Source organism: Chiroxiphia lanceolata, chromosome 11 (genome assembly GCF_009829145.1).
Source record: "Chiroxiphia lanceolata isolate bChiLan1 chromosome 11, bChiLan1.pri, whole genome shotgun sequence".
Classification (NCBI taxonomy): domain Eukaryota; kingdom Metazoa; phylum Chordata; class Aves; order Passeriformes; family Pipridae; genus Chiroxiphia; species Chiroxiphia lanceolata.
Genome location: NC_045647.1, coordinates 11,549,603 through 11,573,869, shown reverse-complemented (window position 1 = coordinate 11,573,869; position 24,267 = coordinate 11,549,603). Strand labels below are relative to the sequence as shown.

The following is a 24,267-nucleotide window of genomic DNA, read 5'->3' as shown; positions in this document are numbered from 1 at the left end:
TCTCTTACCAGAAAATGGTCATAATTTTGGCACTTAGAAACTACGCATCACTGCCCCTATTGTTGCTATGATATCTCTTTTGTCAGGCTACATGTATGGGGCACCTCATTCTCATCCCTCTCCCCATCCTGTTCCAGCTGGTTTGCAGGTGAGAAGTTATGTAGCAGCTCTGGTTAAAGCAAAGCTAGAGATTTTGCTTTTAATTGAATGTCTTCGAGAGCAAGAGGAAATAGACATGAATCTGTACTGCTTGTGTGTTTCCCTGGTCTGGGATGGCAAACACAGAACCCAAAATATTTATTTTTCTTTAAAAACAAACAGAAACACACACCACACCACTACAGCCCTCCTATTTTATGTACTCCTTTTCTTGCTTGCTTATCAACCACCCTCATTGCCTAAATTAAAATCTCTTCTAAACCCTATTATACCACTGTATTTCCATCAGCAGGGGAGCAGAAAGAAGGACATGCACAGTAACTTGCTTTCAGATGTAATTTTTCTCGTTAGCAATGGCTTTTGGCCATAAAATGACAGGTCTAAGCCCACAGGGATGTTTCTGTCCCAGCTGCTTAATCATATTGGACCAGCATTTTCTGTGGTTGTACCATCATTAGAAATTAAGAGCAATGCTGCTGGGGTGTTATGGATTGGCAGGGTTTATGTCCATGTTAAACAGGCTACTCATTCTGTTTTTGAAAGGTCTTCTGCCTGGTGATGACTTGTGTGGCCCCAGAGATTTTGGGGTGTGATGGGCAGTGAAGAACAAGTGCTATTCATCTTGCTATTGCTGCTTGTTATTTTTAAACTTTAAAAGTTTTTGATTCAATTCCATCAATGCCATGTTTCCTTAATGCTAGTGCAGTTTTGGGGTGGGAATGCAATGAAGTGGTGCTGGGTGTAAAGAACCAGAGGGCTACAGTTTATTGCTGTACCCACACAGACTTTTTAAATTGAGCACTCTTTAGTTGGTGACCAGGTTATTCTGAAGCAAGAGCTTATATACCAGCTTTGCTGTTTTGGAGTGTCACATTTGTACTTTGAAAGATGGAAGAGAAATTCTCTGACACCCATCTCCCCTCTGAGTCTGCAGCACCCAGCCAGAGGAACTCTGAGGGTGCTGATGGGGAATGCACAGAGGGTGTGTGAAAGGAGTGCTTAATTACCAGAGTAGTCCTATGTATGTCTGCTGTGGGGAAGTATTAAATCTATAGAAGCTTTCTGACACTCCAAGGGGCAAGAGTTTATAAAGTGGAGGATTTGAGTTTATTTTTGTAAGGTAAGGTGAAGAACACTGGAGTAATGACTGTCATGACTCACAGAAAAACAAAGACATGGATAAGATGGAGTTCTGAAAAAGGCAATAGGAAGGTGTCACCTTGTTACAATCATATGTTTCCAATTAATAAGAAGTAGTAAAATCAAGGTTATGAGTTTGAGTATGATACTAATAAGAGCATTTCAAACTTCTGGGGATAACCCAAAATGAGCTGCAAATACTCAAGGTTTGTAGTTCCACCATGAGGGATGCCTTGCACCAGTCCTGAGCAGTGATTTTTTTTTCTTTTTTTTAAAGTTCTTTCCAGTCTGCATCCTGCGTGCTTTCCTTGCACTCACATTGTTTATTTTTAATTTCTTCTTCTGCTGATGCTGTTTTTGTTGTTCTTCCCAGGCTGTGGAGCTGCAAGGCAGGGAGGCAGAGTTGAAGCGACAAGAGGCCTTCTATAAGGAGCAGTTGGCCCGCATTGAGAGGAAGGTAGGCTTAAATTGTCTGTATTTGTGCCCTCTGCACACTGATGGGGTAGGACATGGAACTGTGTGGATCCAAAGAGCAGAGAACCAAGAAGGGTTGTGCTGAGACCTGGAAATCTCAGCTCCCACTGTCTTGTCTGCCCCCCACCCCTTATATATGTGCTGGAAAAGCTGTATGAATCTTTTGAGCAACTTGCATTTGAAAGATAAAGGTTTTTTTTAACTGGATGATTTTTTTAAGAAGATTTCTAGTAGTTCAAACTCTGTTTTCTTTTTCACCATGGGGTTTAGGTGAAAGCTAAATTGAAGCAAAACAAGTGCCCTGGTTTTTATTCCTTTTGTTAAAAAATCCTTTCCTAAATTAAAAAAAAACCAAACCCATAACACCACAATATAAATCTTGCTATAAATACAAATTAAAGTTGTAATATTAATTTTTCTCTGGGGAGCCCCACAGTTCAAAGAATGGTGCTGCAGTGCACTGCCTGCTTCTTGCTGGATAAGCCTTCGAAATGAACGTGATTTAAAGAGACACTGTCAAGCATCTTTTAAGCCTGAAATGACCTTTGAAAATCCATTTAGGGATTTGAATCTCTCCCCTAAACGTGGGATTTGCTTCTCTGTTTAATTGTTTACCATGATGAGTTTTTAAAAATTGATGCCATAAAAATAGGAGCAGCCATGCTGTTCCTTATGAACTAATGTGTTCTTCACTTCCTGGCAAAATGAAATAATGTTATAAGTAGTCTTTATTTTTTAATAAATGTGGAGAATAATCTTCTCCAATTTGAAGCAATTAGACCTCCTGACAGGGAGTTGCATACATTCGACTTGTAGTTGTGTTGTGTGACTAAAAAGAAATGCAAACAATTCTGAAAAAGGGAGCTTGTAAAAAGATAGAGAAATCAATCAGCTTTACTACCAACATGTAGCATGATGGTGAGTATGGAACATGGGAAAATTGCAGATTATAGAGATGGTAGGAAACTGTTGGCATATCTATTCCTGTTCTCATTCCCTGCTACTCCGTGATTGTCCATGCAGCATTTTTTTTAAGCCATCGATGGTAAAACATGCCCACGAGCAATTTCATATGATACAGTTTAGCAACACTTTTAATCCACGCAGTTCATTAAAAATAAACTATTAAAACTACCACTCAGTGTTGCATTCGGATTTTAAATTCTATTTCTAGATAATGGGGATTGTTCAGTGAAATTGCAAACAATCTAGCAGCTATCGTTCTAATTATCACAGTTGTCCATATGTTCATACGCAAAGGGGATTTTTGCAATTTCTTGGTCCCATGCTGTGTGCTCCTATTATATTCTTCTCTCCGGATCTGGTTTCATGAAGCGGAAATTGCGGGAAAAACCTGTGTGTGTGTGTCTGTCCTTTATGGACAGTGGAGTGGGGAGAAGTTTGTGTCTGGGCTTCATTGTCCTCTTTTTGAAATCTTTTGTTGTGGTTTGTGTTTTCAAGTCCATGTCCCTTGCTACAGGGACACCCTTTTAAACAATGAGAGGGATATTCTAGTGCAGGATCTTCTCGGGGGGAGTAAGGTGGCTTGCCCGCAGTCCTATTCAAACTGCAGAGCTGCAGAGGAGCTATCTTCTAGTTGTTATGTGTACAAAAGCAAGTAGATAAAAAGAACAGGTTTTTTCTTTCCTCTCTTGAAACATTAGATAGTTTCTGACCCTTAAACACTAGTGTTTTGCTGGTAATGAAACAGAAGAATGCCTCCAACCGTTAGTCTGGATTGGAGTGGGAGGTGGTGGGGGCTAGAAGGGAGAGGAGAGAAATGTACTTGAAACAGTGTAATAAAGCTTAATTGTATTAGTTTTGAAAAAGGTTTTTGATCTTCTCTGTGGATAATTTTATTCCTATAATGGCTGGAAAGATGGAAAATGCAGTGCAGAACAATCTTTTTTATTAGCTGTTGCTTTTATATAATTCTGCTTTTATTTGTTGAATACACGCAGACCTTGACACTTATTTATTTATTTTTCCTTCCACTGTGCTAAAGCTTTCCAACTCAGGCTTAGATATATTTTTATATATCTGTGTATATGTGTGTCTATATTAGAAAAAAGCTGTCAATAAGGGGATGAGGTGGGAAAGAGCTCTGAAATAGAAGTTGGCTGTTTTAAGAGGGGATGGTCACTTGGAATGTGGTTGCTGGTAGTTTGGAACTATTGGCTGTGGGTGAATGGATGTGATGGCTCAGCGTGGAGTTAGCAAGCTGAAATTTCTCCTTCTGAGGATCAAGCTGTCAGGAATTCCCCTCTCTCATCCCCTGCTGTGTCCATGTTGGCTTTGTCCCCACTTCTGCATGATAACAAAATTCAACAGTAAGAGACTTAAAGATTTGTTTTTGAAGAATGTTTTGAGCTATTGATGTTAAAAACCAAGTACCTTCCCGGTAGGATTCTAAGAGCAATTGTGTTACATACTCCTTACAACATAAGAGCTGCTGCAGTGAATCAAACACGGAGACTGTCCTGTTTCTTCTGACAGTGGTCAGTTTGTAAAGGCTTTGAAGGAAGAAGCAAAAAAAAAACCCCTCACCAAAACAAAACCACAAAGAAAACTTCTGCGAGAGTAGCTTTGAGAATAGTCTTCCTAACTGTTGTCAGTTGGAGGCTGACACATGCCCTGCTCAAGAGTTTTATTTTCATTCAGTATTTTTATTCTCTGGAACTTGGATTAGTGCCATCCATTCTTCTGTGCGACTCAGGCATTGTTCCTGAAGCCCTGTTCAGCTCTGTGCCTCCAACATCGTGTGGCAGCGTGGGCCACAGGTTAACTTATATACTTCATAAGTTCTGTTACCAGTTGCAAATACTTTTTTTTCTCATTTAATATCCTTTATTTGAAAGAGATAAAAGGAATTCTAATTACTCACTGTTTGTAGACTTCTCTTCCCTCTTTTACCTTCCCATTAAGTTGAGCAGTCCTTACCTTTTCAGCATCTGCTTGTGTGAATGATTTTTTCCAGGTTTCTCATTCTACTTGTTGTCTTTTGGCACTTTCCCCCTTGCAGCTCTGTCTTTGAGATGTATTGACCAGAACTGAACTCAGTAGTTCCCTTGAATGCAGCAGATTGTGTGAATACATTATCCTTTTATTTTGTAATCTCTGAAAGAGTACAGTAATCTACTGGACAGAGCACACAATTGGAAGGAAAAACCTGCTCATTTTCTAATAGCCATTTCTCTTTTGGGAGTTTGAAACAATTATTTAGTCCATCTATCTCAGTTATTCCATCTATATGATGGAATAGCTTATAATGGGAGGGCAAAGTGTTGTGAAACAGTAAAGCTATAAAAATGCTAAAAAGGCTTTGCCTTTAGTTTTGCATGAGATGAACTGTGGGTCTACCTTATTTCAAATAGATCTTGAGAAACTCAGTTTCTCCAGACAGTCTTATTAAAATTTTCAGAGGAAAAGGCACGTATGAAAAAATCATTTCAGTGTTTCAGCTTTTGGGGTTTTCCCTACATCTTCTACTAAAGCACTGGAAGAAGCGAGACAACGGGTGCTGTCACGCTAAAGATCCATCGAGTTCGTTATGCTGGTCCTGACTGTGCCCAAATGTGAATGTCCAAGGACAACTGTAAGATCGCTGGATTGCCCAGAGAGGTTGTGGAGTCTCCCTAACTGGAGATATTCCAGAATTGTCTGGATGCAATCCTGTGCAATATGCTCTGGGATGACCCTGCTTGAGCAGGGAGGTGGGACCAGATGACCTATTGTGGTCCTTTCCAACCTGATTCTTTCTGTGGTTCTGAGATCAGAGCAAGGTTATGGGGTACTTGCCCCACATACTTTGATCATCCTGGCTGATCATCTTTGGAACTTTTCCACACCTATTTAATCCTCTCTGAGAGCTGTGAACCAGGACTGCGTGCACAGTGCTCGGGATGTGGGTGGTCCCCGAGTGTAATATGGCAGTTGTGTCAGAAACACTGTTTGGTTCTCTGTTTCTTTGTAGTGCCTGACACTTGATTTGCACTTCTGACTTGTGTTGAGCAAATGCCATGCACTGCTGCTACTGGCAGCATTCAGCTGTTCTGAGTGCAGGCTTGAATGCATGACATAGCTGTACTGGGATGAAACCAATGCTGGGATTCATTGTTGGGAGTATTCTTCCCACTGCACCCTTCAGTTTGTCGGGGACTGTGTGTGGGAATGGATGGTAGGCTTTTTTCTGCCTGCAGTGCAGTGCATGCTTTTTGACTTTTTTAAAAATCAAATTTTATTGAACAAATTCCTTGCAGAGGATCGTTACACTGGTAATGCCCCTGGTCTTCCTCCCTTTAACTCTGATAACTTGTTGTAGCTGTGTGTTTCAGTCCCTTGGGTCGCTTGTGTGTTTTTGTTTTGGAGTGCCTGAAATATTTTGGTAATCAGAAAAATTAGAGGGAATAGCTCCTTTGAACTGCCTGCTTATGTGACTGTGTGTAATTGCAGGGTTTGGAGCTGGTGGTACACATTCCATTCCACACCTGCGTTTCCAATGTGACTGTCTAATCTCCAATAAGTAATCCAGTAATGAGACCTGGGTAATTTGTTATAAATGGTTAATCTTCTAACTCTGGCTTCTTACAGTAATTTTACATCTCATCCATGTAATTTAAATTGTTTCACAAAATGTGGGTCTTCTCTCAACTGTTTTGAAGGAAGTTTTTGTACTGTAGTGTTTCTCTGGGTAGAAAGGATGAGAGTTAGACCTGATAATCTGTAAGGAAAACCTTAGAAACACTCAATTTGAGAAGATTAAACTGATGTTCTTTCATGCATTTATTTGTTACTGAGAAGCAGGGAGGGAGATGGAGGGAGCTTGTTGTAAATAGTTAATATATGTACTGCTCTGAACTGGGATTTTTATTAAGGATTCTGTGTGTGCTTTGTCCTGCTTTTTCCAAGTGGTAGAAACAACCTTTGAAAAGTATGATAAGAGAGAAATGGAGTCTCTCCTGGAACCCTTCAGATGCCAGGAGATTTCACTTAGCATATTAGTTGTATACTTTCTCCCAAGTAAATATTTATTTGACTCTTTGTGCTATTTGGCCTCTTGCTGGGTTTAACCTGACAAAAGCCCAGGGCAGTGCTACAGTACAGCAAAAACACAGACAGCTCTTTGGAGAAGTGTAAAACAGCAGAGAAAGGCTGAAGGTAATCTCAGAAGATGAAGTGAAACTCCTTGCTATAGATGATGCCTCTTCTTTGTTTGGATTTTCCTAAGCTCTGGCTCCCACGTTATCTTTTATTATGTGGCTGTGGACTACTGTGAGCAGTGGGTGCATTAACATGCAACGTTTTTCTGCTTGTAGTTTTTCAGAGCAGTAAGCAGCACAAGAGGTATTCATAAGTTGTAGAGCATTTGTGCAAGTGGGAAAGGAATGTATTGAATACATACCTTTTTTTTTTTTATTAATAAGGTTGACTGTACCTTTTTCTCTGCTTAGCTTCACAAATCTTGTAGTTTCGTGCGTGGCATTCACCGAGTTTGGTTTGTTTGAATTAATCTCTTTTTGCCCTTGTACTTATCGTTTAATTCATGTTTGTAAAGCATTTAGGATGTGTAAAGAATGGGAGGAAAACTTTTGTTTGTTATTCTTCTTGGCCTTGATCCTTCTTCTTGGAACTGTCTCCCACTTCTGGTGCACCAAGGTCACCCCTACATGCAAGTCCACTGTCATTTCTGTATTTTTTGGCTAGTAACTTGTCTCAATAAAAAATTCTGCAGAAAAAAGTGATAGAAACCTGGAGGGGAAAAAGAAAAACCTTCCAGAGCAATATGTTCATGTTGGGTCTTCATCATCAGCTTGAAGCAGGCTCTGGAGGGTTGCGTAAACTGATGTCACCTGGAAAAGGTGTCAGGGGATTTCTGTTGAAGGGGATGAGGAATGCTTTCCTTGAGTTGGGATCCCAGGCTTGTCTGTACCCATGAGACCTGGGAAGCACCCACCTACCTTTGAAAAAGCAAGTTATGTTGAGGTGTTGTCTTCAATTGAACCCTCTGCCCTCTCAGTGGGGGAGTTAAAGATTCAGTGCCCTTTTCTAAATGAGTTGATGTGTCCTGGCAGGTGTCACTGACACCATTTGCTTCCTCAATAAAATGACCTGTAATGTCTTGGGGCTGCATGTGAGCTATTGCTGTGTGTGTAAGGGCTACTTTGTTTGCCTCCAGTCACTGTCTTGCCAGCCACCAGCTTATTGCTCTAGCCAGTGCTCTGTGTACTTGGAGGAACTAGTGTGAAATGAAGTTCTGGTCTAAAAAAATGTGTTTCTCTTTCAGAAGAATTTCTTATACCCCTCACCATAATTGAACCTTACAATATTCTTTAAAATTTCAATTTTTTTTCTTATCTATTTTGTTCAGTTCTCATCTCCTGCCCCTTCTGCAAACCCTTCCTCTCACAAACCCACCAGTGCTTTCTGTGAACCTACAGCTATGATCCAAAAAATCAGTTTGCCTTTCAGGCCAGTGGAGCAGTACAGCAAAGTACTCAGTTCATCAAACTGTTGATTTAATCTTGTGAACACAAGAAGAATAATTCCCAGTGTAGTTTTCTGAAATAGGGTGATAAGATCCATCCTAATCAACCAGATCGCTTCCCAGTCACTCAGGCTACCTGTCTAGGGCTGTATGGACACTGCCTTTCAGGTGGCAGTGGCTCTATCAGTCTCTCAGGGCACAGCCTTTGATATTTAGAGAACGGAAGATCCTGTCCTGTGTGTGTGTTAAATTTGTGAACGGGAACAAAATGAAAAGGGAACGAACCTGAAATTGTCATCTGAACTGGTTCCAACCCCCCATCTTCTTCCTCTTTTCAGTTATTCTCAGACATTAAATGTCATGCTGGGGGTGGAGGAGGGAGGACAGCATCCCTGATTTCTGCTTTCCGCGGGTATCCGTTGCGGCTGAACGGTGTCTCGAGGAGGCTGATGCTCCTCTGCCGTCTCACCGTCTGCAGGGAGAGGTTCGTTCCTTGTTGCCGTTGGCCAACACACAAACTGACTTCCAGTACCCGTGCTCAATTCAGCCATTTAATGCCTGGGTGAAGTTTAGTAGTTAATACACCTCAGTACAGCAGCTTTTAGAGATCAGATAAATTGATTGTTGATTCGATGAACTCAAAGAACATCCATAATAGGGTAACTAAAATGTGTTCGATGTCGGCACTGCCTCTCTACCTTCTCTGCAGTGTGTTTGTTCTCTCTTCAGTATGTGTTGACTGATGTACAGTACATTACATCAAATTACAAGCAGCCTCTATGCAAACAGCAGTTAAGTGTTTGCTGCCTCTTCAGCCTGCACGATTAGTGCAGAGATGCGTTTGCAGTCTGTGTGCTGAAGGGTGAACTGTCAGAGCCGTACGGTGATTTTGTTTCCCTGGCATTTAGAGTACCTTTGCAGAGGGAGAGAATGATGCTTATGGGCTGCTTCATCTTGGAGGAATCCATCCTCAGGCTCGACTTGTGAAATAAATGTGGCAATGTGTGGTTTGAACTTAGTGTCTTAACACTGAATTTAGCAGCTGAATTTAGATAACAATCTGGTATCTGGTCTCATCAGTGTATCACTATGAAGACTTGTTAAAGGCAGAACAAAAAGACCTCGAATGTGATCTTGTCTCTTTGTTAGAACTGAACACCGGAGTATTTGTCAAGTCTAGTCCAAAAAGAGCAAAACAAGAGGTGCTTTTGTCTCACTTCTGAGAGCTTTCCTCATTATCTAATATTTGATACCTTCCCTTGCCATTTTTTATCCAACCCAATTTTCCCTTCATTTCATTCACTTTCTTATTGCCTAACAGTTTAAATTTCTGTTTCCTCCCTCTTTGTGCTGTTTACATGCTTGTTTATAAGCAGAATTGGTATTTATAAATGTGTGTATATATAGATAGCACTGTCACCAATAGAATCAGTACTACTTTTCTGATGGAAAGCAGCACTCACATGCACACACACACACAAGTACTCATGTGTGCACACACATGCACTGTCTGTCTCTCATCTGTTTTTGCTGTGGTGCAGTTGCACCTCAACAGCAACTACATCACCCTGCGCTGCCTGTTATTTCCCTGTAATTCACCAACCAGTGTACAATTAATTTCTGGCCCTGTTATTGCAGTATTGGCTATTTTATGAAACTGTAGAGAGTTAGCAGAGTGAATTGATTAAATATGTTCCAGACCTTAGGCTGGAGTCTGTATGTCTGCTGGGATTTGGATGATTGAAGCTTGTGCTTCTCTTGGGATATTCCGGATTTAGACTTAGTCTTGGAAATTGTTTCAGGTAGACCAAACTTTCCTGTGTGTGTGGAATCCACTTGTGTAAGACCCTGACTTTGAGGAATCTGAGATTTCTATTTCAACCCACAGTGGTTCTTCCACATGTGGCAGGAAAAAGGCATTACTATTGTGACTTAAAAGTAAAACCAATGTTTTGAAAATGTCCTTAAAATTATGGCTCTACCCTTATAGAATTTACTGTCATCATGTTAATGGAAAATATAGCTAATAATTACTCTTTAAATTGGGCAGACTCCACAGAACATCTCGCATTTGTGCTGAATTAAGTAGTCCAGAGATCAGACTTTAAAAAGGAACTACTCCATATTTACAGAGGCTGTACCTTCTGAAGTGTGTTTAGTAGTTTACTGTGGGTGTGTTAAATACATGTTTCATGACAGCCTGGGGCCACTTCTCTGAAGGTTTTTCCCCATCTGCCAGTCATTTTAAAGAAACACAAATAAAAGAGCTACTCCAATTTCTTGAACATATAATGCACATTCCCAAGAGACCAGGGTGACTCAGAAGAAGCTTGTAAATAACATGTTTAATGTTTTTAAATAGATGTGTACCATCAGGCTCGCCATGAGGTCTTCAGCCACTGCAAATGGTATTTGCTTTGCCTGCTGCAGAATCTCCTGATTCTGGGATGACGAGGGGTGGGGTTTTTGTTTGGTTGGTTTTGGGTTTAGCTGGTGGTTTGCCCATACATTGAAATGATCCCAGTTGCAGTTTACCATTAAACACCTTGACTCAAATGAAGATTTCCTAGCTCATCCGTTTGCATTCCAACCCCATTGTAAAAAAAAATACGAAATAATGACTAAATTTTGTTTTGTTGCTAATAAAAATAGTAAAGATACATCTCATATGCACTGGAACTGCCTGGGAGTTGAACCTTTGCAAATGTGGAGAGCAGGTTGCCCTGGTGGGTGTTGACCAGTGGAATGGCCATCAGATAAAAGATGCTGCCCTGCACAGAGGGCAGTGACAGTGAGTGCCAGGAGAGTCCACTGAATCTGTGCAGGTCCCAAGAGGCCACAGAGGAGCAAGAGAAGGAAACACGGGAGCTGAGATAAAAGTGTAAGCCTCTGGTCTGAGAAGACTTGTAATAACTAGGTTATTTTACGAGAAGAGCTAGCTTTTCTTCTCCTTCCCAATTATTGCATTTCAAGTCTTCTAATGAGGAAAAAGGCTTAATTCCTTCTCCTTCCTTCTCCCTCCCCATTGTTCTGAACAGAAGCCAAATTTTGTCTTACGTAATTTCAAGCTGCAAGGTTGCTGTGAGCTTGCCCGCCTGGGTCAACTGAGGAGTGCTTGGGTTGTGGAATTTTTTTTTCCCCTAGAGATGTCTCATGATGTACTGGACACTCTACACAAATCATCTAATTTGCCCTGACATGCAGCAAGCTTTGAGCTGGCTGGACTGTGGTTCTTGATCAGAGAAGATGACTTGGATGGGTGTGTAAAAATGCTGTATTGTGTGTCTGCCCAGGCAGGCATATATGCATTTTTTAACTTAATTTTGCACAATAATTATGTATACCACAAAATTTCCTTTGACTCTTCAGGGAATTAAATGTAGTATATGAGACCTTTCACCTTTAGGTAATTTTTTTGAGATGCAGCTTCCGTTCGCAGCAGCAAAAAGCCATTACTGCCTGATGGCTGATCCCTCATTCATGTGGCACTGAGATAACTCTTCTTCCAGTTAGATACAAGGGTTTGTCACAGGAAGAACAATAAAAATCCCCCATAACAGTGTCCTAGCTGTTGATTTCTGTAATAGGCACGGGATGTCCTGGCGAAGAACACAGTGTTTGTCCTTGCTGGCTGAAAACAGGACAGTGCTGGGTTTTAAGTTTGTTCATTTGTTTTGTGGAGAGAGGAATTGGCTCCTGGTCTGCAGTGTTTGTAGTGCTTGGTTTTATTCTCTCCTCTGGTTCCCCAGCAAAAGCGTAGTTCTGTCTCTTCTTTGTGTTCCTGTTGTCTAAGCTCAAGCTGTCCCCGGTTGAAGGACTTGGATTTTTTGTTTGGTCTTATCCAGTGGATATGGGTGAAATACTGGTAATATTTCCACAAGCCTGAGAAAATCCACTGTAATGCTGTTTCCTAAGAATTTTCTTGTTACAGAGTTTATCGGCTGTAGTAACAAACTCCAGATAATTAGGATGCTCATGCCAAAGTGTTTCTTCTGGAACTTTAAGCCTAGTTTTATTTTTCTTATTTAGTGCTAAGGTCAGTGTCTCTTGTTGCTTGCATGTAATACTCCTTACTGTCAGAGACTGTGCTTAGAATTTAAATTTTGAGAGTAGATTTAGCTTGTATCTAAGAGTGTATGGTACACCATGCATGTGACATTCTTCCATTTATGTTCCTTGGCAGCAAGGCATTATGAGATTTTTCAGGGTTAATGTTAATAAGTAATTATTCCTATTATTCTTCAATGGGTTAAAAGTGAGACATGCCTTGTTCTTTTTCCTCTGCCTGGATTTTGTAAAGAAAGTATGATACTGAGCTGGTGGTGGCCAAAAGCTGTCGAAGGCCATGGGTGACATCATGCCCCAGGGTTGTGACCAAAGCAGTGGTCTTTGTCAGAGTATGGGAATGAAGCAATCGTGTGGCTGCCCCTGCTCTCTTGGGGTGTTTGATTTTCATGTTAATATTTACAGCTCAATAACTCTGCTGCGAAAATGCCTCTCCACCTGATTATTCCTCTGCGGCCTTTCTGGGCTTCTCTAGAGAGTTCACAAGCTCTTTGCCAGCTACAGAAATGTCTCTTCAATGCACTGTCCTCTTCAGAGGAGGCAAAATAGCTCCATTTAAAAACATGTGAAAAAGAAGATCACTAAAAGCAGAGAGAATGAGACTGTCAAATGATGGAAAGGAAATTGTTTGCAAATATTTTCTGATTTCTTTCTTATCCCTTTTACCATCCTTTCTCCTTTGTCCTCCTTGGTTTTTTTTATCTTAGGATAAGCATTATATTTATTTTCCGTTTACTGTGGGGAGAATTTCAATCTTTTAAATAGCAAAATAAATATAAAAAGATACGAGTGTTCCTTTCTGGGGAATAACTGATGCCTTGCAGGGAGAGCTGGAGGTTATGTGATGTTGGTATTGTAAAGGCAGGCCAAAGGAATCTGTATTAATTCACTTTCTTTTTCTTGTTATCAATGTTTCATTTTGCATTTTATTTTCCTTTTTAAGTAATAATCAATACTTCTTGGTAGAAATAGCCTAATAACTTTTTTTTTTTGCCACCTGTAAAATAAATATAGCATTGCTTTATAATGTTTGTCCAAGTATTACTAATAAAGAGGAATTATATAAAGTTATCCTTTGTAATACTATTTTTCATCTGTGGAGCTAGGAACTTTTTCCAGGTATTCATTAACTAAGGTTTCTACCTCACTGGAAGATAAGTGAACAATGTCCCCATTTTAGAAGTGAAACCTTAATGCTTAAGGTTAGTATTTTCTGTAATAGCTTTTGTTTTTTCACTTTTTGGTTGTCCGGGTATGGTGTATTTCTTCAGATGTGCTGATTACCCATAACTTAAGCTTGAAGTTTTGAATAATGAGCTCCTGAGCATCTCCAGACAGAGCCCTGAGCCAGCAGGCACTTCTGAAAGTACGGATTTGTCTGTGTCATTAACTGTGTACAGTGACCTGTGAAGTCCTAGTGGTCTTTTTGGCTGTAATCATTAAACCAGCCTCTCCTACAGGAGAAAATGAGAAGAGAGCCTGCAAGCATAGTGAGAGAACTTTGACTGAAAATACAAATATCTTCAGAAAATGCTCTGGGAGTAATAATAATAAAGAAAAAGTATAGTGGCAAAATAAATTGCTGCTGGTACAATTTTTCTTCCTCTTCCAAGCTTGCCTCTAGTATGGCAGTTTTTCTCCCTTCGATAAATAAATGCAAAGATGGGAATCGCTGCCAAAAACTGTCACATTTCTGGAACTTTCAGCCCCTGATTATTCACATTAAGCCTCCCCCCCCCAGCAGTACAGTATTCTGAATATGTACACCCACCATTCTGTCAGATCTGTGCAGTCTGCGTCTGGTTCATCTTCTGTGTCTTTGATGTGCTCCATAACGTAGGCAAAGAAAGGTCTGATAGTCTCTCTAAAAACCTGACAGTTTGTGTGACAATCTGTCCACGAATCCACAGGCTCCTTGTCAACCAAATGAGCCTTTGAATATCAGAGGTTTCAGAACAGCGCTTGCAGCATTGCATATGCACCAAGGGGAGAGTACAACAGGCTTCCTTGTAACCTGAGAGATGTCTGCGTTTTCCTTAATCATTCCAGGGACATCTCATCATTGCTTGTTGGCTGGTTCTCAGCCCTGCACATGTCGGGGTTATTTCACAAAGCTTGATTTACTGGAAACTGCACATGGAGAATAATTTGTAGTAGGGAGTAGAGGAAAAACTCCGGGAGGGGGTGGAACTTCCAGGCTTTGGCTTACTTCTGGTTTTCAGTGGTTTTTTGTTTGTTTCTTACAGCGACTCTCTTCCTTGCAGTTCCTTTACCCATGCAAGTATATGGACGTGTGATGCATTTTCTTCAGTGTTCTCCAGTCCTCTTACACATGCTGCTGCCTTGGCTCCCTCCTGTTCTGTCTTCCTCTGGGAATCCAGTGTATTGCATTCCTTAGCTACCTGTTATGTGAAAGGATGGGATCATTAATTTAACTTTTTTTTTTTTTTTTAATTGAGACAGGAACTGTTAACTGGGCCAGCTGCTGCAGTTTATAAATGGGACTTAGGGATATTCTCAGCAGAGAAAACCGGGTTTTAGCTGCAGCATGCTTGTCCGAGGTGGTGGGAGTTTTGTTGGAGGCTCTGTCAAATACCAGCTTTGGCATGACGGCATCAAACCTTAGCTATAATGTTTCTCCCTTCCCAAAATAAGCTGCTGTGACAGGCCTGACAGGGGAATGTACTTAGTATCTTTTTTAATGTATGACAAGTACTTGATGGCTGCCAGTTTTGTTTGGTGGTTTTTTCCCCTTGGAAGTGCTGGTCATCCTTTGAGTGAAACTTTCAGCTGCATTGCTTAGCACTCGTGATATTCCGGCAATTCCCTTCTTTCTCTGTTCCCTCCCTTCCCTTAGCGTTGATTCTCTGCGCTCCCATTGCTCTCTCTTGGACAGTGGCCAGTTGTTAGAAGCAGTGTCCTGTGATCTCAGAGTTTGTCCTGGTTGTGTGGTGGATCTGCTGGTAGGGCCCAGGTATCAGTGCAGGACTAGTTGTGCAGCTGCCCAGCACGGGCACAGGGGTTTAGCAGGTGGTGCCATGCCCTTAATGCCACGGGCACCACGTAATCCGTGCAGGTCAACCAGGTGTGGGGCTTCTCTGAAGCAGATGCTGAAAACTCTTGATGTTTAATCAATGCCTAGGAAGCCTGTTTACCTGCACTTGTCAGGTATAATTGATTTGGGCATTTACTGTGAATTCCTCACCTTAGATTTCTCTCTCCTATCTTAAACTTCCAGCTAGGAGCAGAGCGGGGTGATACTCTCCTACAACAGTTTTGGCATTAATCTGGGCCTTTCACGATGCTGTTGCTGTCCTTGTCAGAAAGCCCAAATTGCCTGCTGGCATTTTATGGCCTTTCTCTTTGAAGGTGCTTTTACTTTCTAGAGTTTGTGTTTAAAGAATTACTAATGCTTTATTTGTAGTCTTTCAGAACGGTGTGCTTTAAAGCAACCTCCTATAAATGGTTTTTCTTTTTTCTCTTTCTTCCCCTTTTAAATGCTTCTGTAGAAATAATTTCTTTTTTGCTGGCTATTTTCTGACTTGAAGATAACACGAGGCTTTTCTGCATGTTTCCAGTGAGGCACATGAAGCTTTTGGGAAAAGTCCCAAATACCATCTTGCTGTGGGGTACCTGTTTTAATTGGGCTCTTCCCGGGGTACCTTCATTAAGACAGTCTGACTCTGGTGTGGGATATCAGTCTGGGTCTGTAAACCCCTTTTTCATCTAGTTGGAACATCTCGGTGTGGGATCTGGTTCTGGGAAGTCCTGGGATGCGTAGCTTTGTTTGAGTCACTGTGTGCTTTAGAGGCTTTAGCTTAACCTTTTTGTGCCTAGTTTGTTACCTGCAGGATAAACTCAGCCATGGTCCTTCTCCTCAGCTCTGCCTTCCTCAAGCTTTATGGAGAGTGGTATTCAGTGGGATTTTATCTTTGAGGAGCTTTCTAGATATGCTACAGAATTAATATTTTACTTTCAACTCAGGATAATATTGCAGTCATGAGAAGATCTGTTCAAAGAGGAATGTACTTCTGCCCATGACTAGTTTAACTTGCCTGTGTTGTTACTGTGGACACTGTTCTCTTTATGCTTTTTCTGAATCTTAATCCAAAATTTATGATCTCACAGCTTATTGCCGAAGGAAAGAATAGAATGACACAAATTCAATGCTCTCATTTCATTATTGGTCTCTGCAGGAGGAGTAGATGAACCCACACATGAACAGCAAACAACAGAGCTGTGTTTAGAAGTTGGCTTTGGCTGAAAAAAAATCTTATTTTTTTCTGTATCAGCAAGCTATTTGTAGTTGCTTGCATCTTTTCCTCTGTTATCTTTTGAGAAAAAAGGCATATGAAATTTCAAACAGCAGTTTAACCCTTAACTTCTATGCTCTTGTAGTATGCTTTATGTGCATGTTTCTCTTCCTTGTTAATTGGCTTCTATGTGTATGTGCACTTGATAGGAGGGAGGGAATGTGAACCATCTCTTTGAGCTAAATGCTGGCTGATACCAACAAATGGGCTGAGCAGGAACTCCAGAGGAGCGAGCTCAGGAGGTGAAGAGATTGTTTCCTGCAGTGTGTTGTGAAATTCCCAAACTCCCTGTTTTGGACCAAAGTTGATAGCAGTGATTGATTGTGTGGGTTGATTTTAACAGATCCAAAGGGTCGTCCAGTGAACAGATCGGTTCAGCTCATCTGCCTCTGTACCTGCGGGAGGGATGCAGGTGGATGGGGTAATTTTTCAAACGTGTTAGGAGCCATTTGCATGAGACTTGTGAGTGATGAGAACGAACAGCCTGATTTATGGCGTGTGCAAACCAGCGACCCGGTGAGGTGTGGGGAACCCGGTGTACCTCTGTTTCCCTTGGGCACTGCTGGGGACAAAGGCAGTTCCCGAGGCCGTCACTGACCAATGTTTCTCTGTAGCTTCCCCCTGTTCCTCGTGGCAGCAGCTGCATCCAGGGCACATGCGTGTTCCCCGTCCCCAGGCTTGTGTGGGCAGGCGACAGTTGTGCTGCTTTATCAGGATGGCATGAGGTCTTATTTCTGGCTTCAGAAGCAGCTGGAAGCAGGAATTTGAATGTCTCCCAGCTGACATTTGATACATGAGAAGTAATCTCTGCCTTTGTTACCTCTTTCCCAAACTTGTGGTGTTTCCTCCTTGTGGGGCATGCCGTGGATTCTCCCACTCACAGCACTGCCTCTCGTGCTGCTTTTGGCTCCAGTGGGGCTTGCAGAGGGAGGTTTGCTGGAAGCTGGCGAGCGTGGATGTCAGGAGAGGGGATCGAAGCAACACGTCTGTCAGGTGTGAGGCAGATTGTACCATCTAATCCCCCGGCTGTCGTCTGCAGCATTTGTCAAGGCCTCCACTGCCCTGCTCCGATTCATCAGAGCTATCACTGGCATTCATCTAGGCTGGCAGCATTTCAACAGCTGTTAATCCTCTTTGTATCTTTAAACACTGTGACCACTGACAAGCTTCTATACTCTGAGGTGTCAAAATATCTCAAGATAGCTGTGGTGATGGTGGTTGAGTTTTGTTGTTTTTTAATCCAGACACCTTCTGATCTGTTGACCCAGACTGAACCTGATGGAGAAATCTTTGTCCCAGTGTCAAGTTTTTAATGCTGCTGCTTGATGTTCACAAAGAATTTCACCTAAAACCTGATTAATTTCTAGTTCCTCATGCATGAGTTTCTTGGTTTTCTGCTTTACATGTTACTGCAAGTAGTGTGTGTTTCACTGAAGTTGTAAGGAATGTGGTTTAATGTCAATGTGAGAATGAGCTGGCAGGGTTTTTTCTTTATGCTTCAATTACTTCCCCTCCTGAAATAACCCTGAGAACTCAGTCTTCTGCTATATTGTTTTCTTAGTTTCTTTGCTATATGTTCTGGAAAGGGCCTGGGCAGTGTAGCGAGGGTGTAGTAGTGAGTGTTGAGGTTTCTCTGCATGTTTGCAGCCAAGGAGGAATGCTGAATTAAAATTACTCCAAATTTAGCTCTGAGTTTTAAAATTGATTCCCTTTGGAAGGGGAATTTTTAGCGCAGGGGTGTTTTGGGAAGAGCGGAGAGCAAGGCTATAGCAGCAAATCTGTTGTAGAAAAGCAGTAGGGTAATGATAAATGGTTCTGTTGCACTTTAGGCTCTAGTTATGTATTTTTATAACTTCTTGGTGTTTTTATTATTTGCTACGAACCATCATTTAATAGCAGGGAAAAATCTTTCAAACTAACATTTCTTTGTTTAGTTTGTTTGTCCTCTCTGGAGAGCTCTCTCCCCATATGACAAAGCTGTGATGTTCTGAAGTTGACTCCCCTAAGGCTCAGCTTTATTGAGAGAAGTGAAACATTTTAGGTGGTTCATTCATTCTTTCTGTGTCTTTTGTTATTTGAGCCCTTATGGTGTCCTTTGGTCATGTTTTTAAACTTATTTCTGCAACTAAGACTGCCAGGAGCTTTATTTAATAATAGTTGAGGTCTCATGTTCAACTTTTTCTTTGTGAGTTGCCATTTTATCTCAAGCATCAAATATTGTGAAAGTAAATTAAAAGCAGCATTGATGTCTTGTAATTTTGTGTGGAATGTTCTCTCTTTTACTGTGCCACTGAATATCGTTTTATGAAGATAAAGGACTTCACTAAGACTACGGGCAGCTCAGACTTTGTTTCAAGTGCAAATACCACACCTTGATCCTGCTGAATAGCCCTTGTATGGGGGCAGCTCTGCTGAAGTCTGGGGAACTGCTCAGGTGGTTCCTGGCTTGGTTTCTCGTTTGCAACCTCATTATAAAGGCCTAGATTGTTGTAGGCCACTGGAACCTTGTCTCCTGCCATAGTGTTTTAGGTAAAATCGTGACAATGAAGCAGATCTTGCCTCCGAAGTCGTATAGATGAGGATACTTGGAAAATTATCCTCTGTAAGTAGAAACCCCAAATCACAATGCTGCTGTGACTGTGCCCATGCTGATAGTCCCTTCTCTTGCCCAGTTAGCCCTTTTTTTGCTCGTTTAGTGTTTAGGACAAAAGGGAATTGGCTTTCCTAAGGTAGGAAAGGGCCTAAAGACCAAGGAAAACCTGTTTAATTAAAGCCTGCTTGTTGAACAAACTCAGATTTAAATAGTAAACCCCTGTTTTTATTACTTGGGGAAGAATTTAAAGGTGCTGATTTATAGCATTGGAAATACTATTTCATTGGTTTTTAGGTTTTTGACGAGAGGGAGGGAAAGAAGGTGGCAGAGAGGTGTAATCCAAAGGCAAGAGGCCCAGTTGAACCACATGCAGAGATGTTTTCCTTTTCATTTTTTAAACGCAGCAGCTTTAGCTGCAGGTTGAAGGTTTTCTGTGCCCCTCCTCAATCTTTGCATGGTGCCATGTGCCTTGTGATTGCTTTGATGCCAAGCCTTTCCTCCTTTCCCTCACTGAGGTTCTTGCCTCTCCATTCAGACTCTCACTTTCCTGCTTTTAGCAGCTTTAGGATCCAGAACTAAACCATGGGTTTCTTTCCTGGCTATTTTTGTCTGTGTTTGTAGTTGATGTTGTTGAAGATGAGCTTGACTGCAATGCTGGGCAGTTGAACTCTCTCTAATAAACTAGGCAAGGTTGTATCACAACCACTTTAATTGACAGTACAACCAGCAAATGATTCTGTTGGCTATTTTTCCTTTCTTTAGGTGGGTTAAACACAACCTCATGCTGGGTCTCACATACAACATATTTGTTCCTGTTTTCCTCTCCTGCTGCTGTTTCACTGCAGAGTGCTGCAGGCTAATAGTATCTGACGGGGGCTACTTCCTATTGCTGAAAAATGTTTAATTTTGCTACCTTTCTTTCTCTTTTTCCTAGTTTCTCTCATTTTGATCTTTCAGATCCAATCCCTTTGAGAAATCAGATAGTATGAAATATGAAAATTGCTTGGGTAGTAATTGGAGAAACGGTGAGACCTATGAAGCCCAGTGGAGATAACGCTTACATCTACTTATTCACATTATTTAATTTTTAATGGCAAATTTAATTAATGAAGCACAGGTCTTGTGGTTTCATGTGTGAATGAGTAACAGCAGGGAGCTGAAAGTCATGAGGTCTGTTTACAGGCCAGAGAAAAAGGCATCACTAAAAGCTGAACTTTTCAATATAGGAAAGAGAAAAATGGATTTAATAGTGTAGAAATTTAACCATTATGTAACAAGTAAACAAAAACATTAATGATAATTTACTGGCAAAATGCATTTTGAAGTGGTTAGTCGTCCGTTATTTCTCAGTTTAAATTTGTTTCCTAGGTCAAAGTTTGGAAGAGCAAAATCTGTTCTGTGGTTTTTTTTGGTATATGACATAAATTCAGGCACCAGAGATAAAGAGCTTAAATATAGCACCTTGAAGCCCAAGCTCTGAAAACCTGTATAAACCTTCCAATTAGCTGAGCTTCACACAACTTCAGAGATACAGGCAGCTGTTATCCCTCACTTGCAGATGGAAAATGGTGACTTGCCCAAGATTGCACAAGTGGCAGAACCACTAATAGAACTTGAATTATATCTGTCCTTTCCTTTTTCCAGCCACTGAACAGTATGTGTCGTCTCATCATGCACAGGACCACAGCTGCATTTATGGGAAAATAAATGAAGAAGGGCAAGAATAGTATTCTATATAAAATGACCAAATTTGGGGAGAGACGAGGTAGCAGCTAGAACTGGCCCTAAATGAATAGCTGTCCTTGCTTTCAATACCATTTTGTCAGGTTTTTTGATTGATTATTGCATATTTTCTGCTCTGCCTTTTCAGACCGAGAGCCTTGCAGATGAGCTTTGAGTGAGGCAATTGCCTATGGAGTCCAGAGGCTTTGCTTAAAGCAGCTTTGCCAATCGTTTAGTGACACAAGACCTTGTAGTGCAGTCAGTGGAGGTGTGCAGCCATTCCCTCCTGCTGTTCATGCTTGGGAGGCTCCTAAGTGCAGCCAAGGGGAGGAATTCATCCTCCGACTGAGGAGTTGTGAGCTAAAACTCTTTCTGTGCAAGTTCAGGAGAATTTAATGCAAACCTCTTAAGCCCTGCAGCAAGACACTCAAGACTCTGTTTGGCAGCGCCTTAACTGATACCTGATACGCCTCCCTGTGTTGTTAAAAGGGAAACAGGCTGCATAATTTTCTTTTAAAGAATAAGTAATGTAAGTAGAAGCACTGAAATGTAAAATGGATTTTCCAGTGCTAGCAGCCAATTTTGATACTTGCATGTCAGTAACTTACAAGATCCTTCACAGCAATTAATGAAAGAAGAGAACAAAACACTACCGAACACAAAATAACTCGGTGCTGGAAACACCTTGTTTTTGTGGTTGCATGGAATAACCAAAGGTGCTGGTTGGTTGGTTGTGACCTTTTCCCTCTCTTTCCTTTCACAAAGTTGAAGCTTGGAATGGATGTGTTGTGGCTGTGATGCATTTTGCTGAAAATAAAATCGACTCTTAAGCATTTTTTTTTTGTGTTCTTTGAACTGAATATGCTGTTTGTTGTTGGAAGTCATTATTAATTATAGAAGATAACTTTGTGACGGGATAAGATCTGAGATGCCTTTAATTTTTAGAGCTGAACATTCTATTCTTTGTTTCAGAATGCGGAGATCTACAAGCTGACATCCGAGCAGTACCAGGAGGCAGCTGCCAAGGCAGAGGAGTGGATAAAGTGAGGAGCCATTTTTGTTCTTTTCAGCAGTTCCAATTGCATTTCATAATGCTTTGTGTGTAACCTCTGGATATTCCCATAAACAGAGTGTGAAGTTACCTCCTGTCATGTATTTAGAGGGCTGAGGAAGTATAAGCTACCATCTTCTCTTTCTGTGCCAAGCTCGACAGAGTTTAGTATGAAGTTATTAGATCTTGCAAGGAAGAATTAGGGGCAAGAAATGGACTTTGAAAATGAATATTAAATAGGAATATTCAATAGGGTTTTCAGAATGGCAATGGAACATGTCTAATCTGTTTAAACTTTGACCCGGTGGATTTAACCTACACGTTACCCCATTGGGCAGATGTGTGGGAGTAGGAAGAATGACACCACTTCTAAAGCTTTCACTGTCCAGGGAAGAAAGCATAAACAGTCTAAATCAGCCCTGGAAATTTCAATCAAACTAGAGTTGTAATTATCATTAGTGCTTTCTTAGAACGTGTGCAGTGATTTTTCTGGCCTTTTCTATTGGCCTTGGCACAATTAGTGGACCTTTAATGTTGTCTTTTTGCCATGAGCATATTTAGTGTTAAATTCCGTTTTTGTATTTGCCAGTACTGTCAGTGCATGTGGAACAATAAGCTATATAACAGCTGTCCAAGAAAAAATATTTTCTATAATTCTTTAATATTAATGAGACTAAAGCAATTACCCTGTGAAGAGCAGCACTCAGATCTCAGTTGGGTAAACAGTTGGCCAACATGCAGTAAACTGGAGCAGCAGCATATGTAGTCCGGTTGGGTCCAATCCAGACTGTACAATACTTAATTGCATAAATAGATAATATAGTAGTGATGAATATGTTAGTGAGATGTGCACTATATTGTGCTGTCTTTATTTAAAATTATGTTTGGCAGCCAAAGCATCACATAACCTGTTGTAATTTCACATTTTTGTTTGGACAGTCAAGCAATAAGTTGCTAAAGAAGCCAAAACAAGGCAGCTAACACATTGCCTGCATTTCCATGCTGTTTTCCATAGTAGAATTCTAAATTCTCTTTTTAAATAAAATTTAGAAAATTCATAGCACAGAAAATTCTGACAACCTTTGATCAGTTCGATCTTTTCTTGGACTTGCTTCTTCAGATGTGTGATCAATTGTTGGAAGTATGTGTAGTGGGGATTTATCTTTGTGACTTGGTAAAGGAAGCAACTGAGACCTGGGATTATGTTCTTTACTTACTATTACAGACTGTAACTAACCTATTTTTTATAGTAGTCTTAAGTTGGGTTCATGATGTTTTGGTTTCATTTGGTCTTTTCTGTTTCTTGTGGAGATGAAGACTGGTAATGTAGCAAACTCAGGAATGCAGCCATTTCTCATTAGGGTTAGTAGCTGAGACCAGCACAAATGCTAATGAATTCTTTTAAGATTCAGAGAATGTGTTTATGGTCTCTTAGGGGTTTCTTCCCCTTTTCTTTGAGCCTTTATCATTTGACAGTCCCTGGCTTCTGGCCTTACTGTACAATGCTCTTCTATTTGATGGCAATATGAACTTGATTCATCAGAAAGGGGCAGATTCCTTGGGCTTCTTCTTTGAGCAAAAAGAGGCATCTACCCTAATGTGAATTTTTTGTGAAAAGAAAATGTGGTTGGGGTGTCTTGAAGGGACAAACTGTGTGGCAGCAGTGAAACTGAGGGTGAAGGTGAACATCATACATTCTATTTGTTTACAGCAGAAGTTGCCAGCAGTAGCCAGGATTGCGCTGAGCTGGGCATTGGAGTGCACGATCTGGGATTGATAATGCCCTTTGATAACTGTACATGCAGGAAGAATCATCATTGCTTTACCCCATCAGCCTGCAGTGTGTGTGTCTCTTAGAGCAGCATGCAGTGACCCTTTTCAGGATGTGTACCTCACGTGGGGGTCATGATAAGGGACAGGGTCAGGGTCAGGGAAGCTTCCTTCCTACATTGCCATCCATGCTCATTTGGTAGGACTTGCAGTCTGTGTGTTGTGAGGTTCTCTTGTTTGGCACCGTACATTCAAGTCTTTCTGCAGCCTGTTTATGGTAATAAATGACAAGATCCTGTGATTTCAGTGGAAGTTTTGCTCATCCTGTTTTGTGCTTTTGTAGTAGACATACAAGCACAGTAGGTGTTAAGATAGGTTAGACTGATTTATGCAGATCTAGTAGTTTGGTTGGCAGGAATAAACTGACACTCCAGCAAAATTACATGAACAGGAATATAGCCAGAGTATGAATGAAGTACAGGTCTGCCTGTTTCTA

The 24,267-nt window shown here is 41.0% G+C and overlaps 1 protein-coding gene across 5 annotated transcripts in view; it reads left to right on the top strand.

Moving 5' to 3' along the window:
• CHCHD6 (coiled-coil-helix-coiled-coil-helix domain containing 6) overlaps window positions 1-24,267 on the top strand; it is a 109,660-nt gene that overhangs the window by 34,811 nt on the left and 50,582 nt on the right. For all 5 annotated transcript variants that reach the window (XM_032698827.1, XM_032698826.1, XM_032698824.1 and 2 more), the window contains 2 exons: window positions 1,673-1,756; window positions 21,923-21,993. In XM_032698827.1, the coding sequence (XP_032554718.1) occupies window positions 1,673-1,756; window positions 21,923-21,993 (155 nt within the window). The remainder of the gene's footprint in view (window positions 1-1,672; window positions 1,757-21,922; window positions 21,994-24,267) is intronic.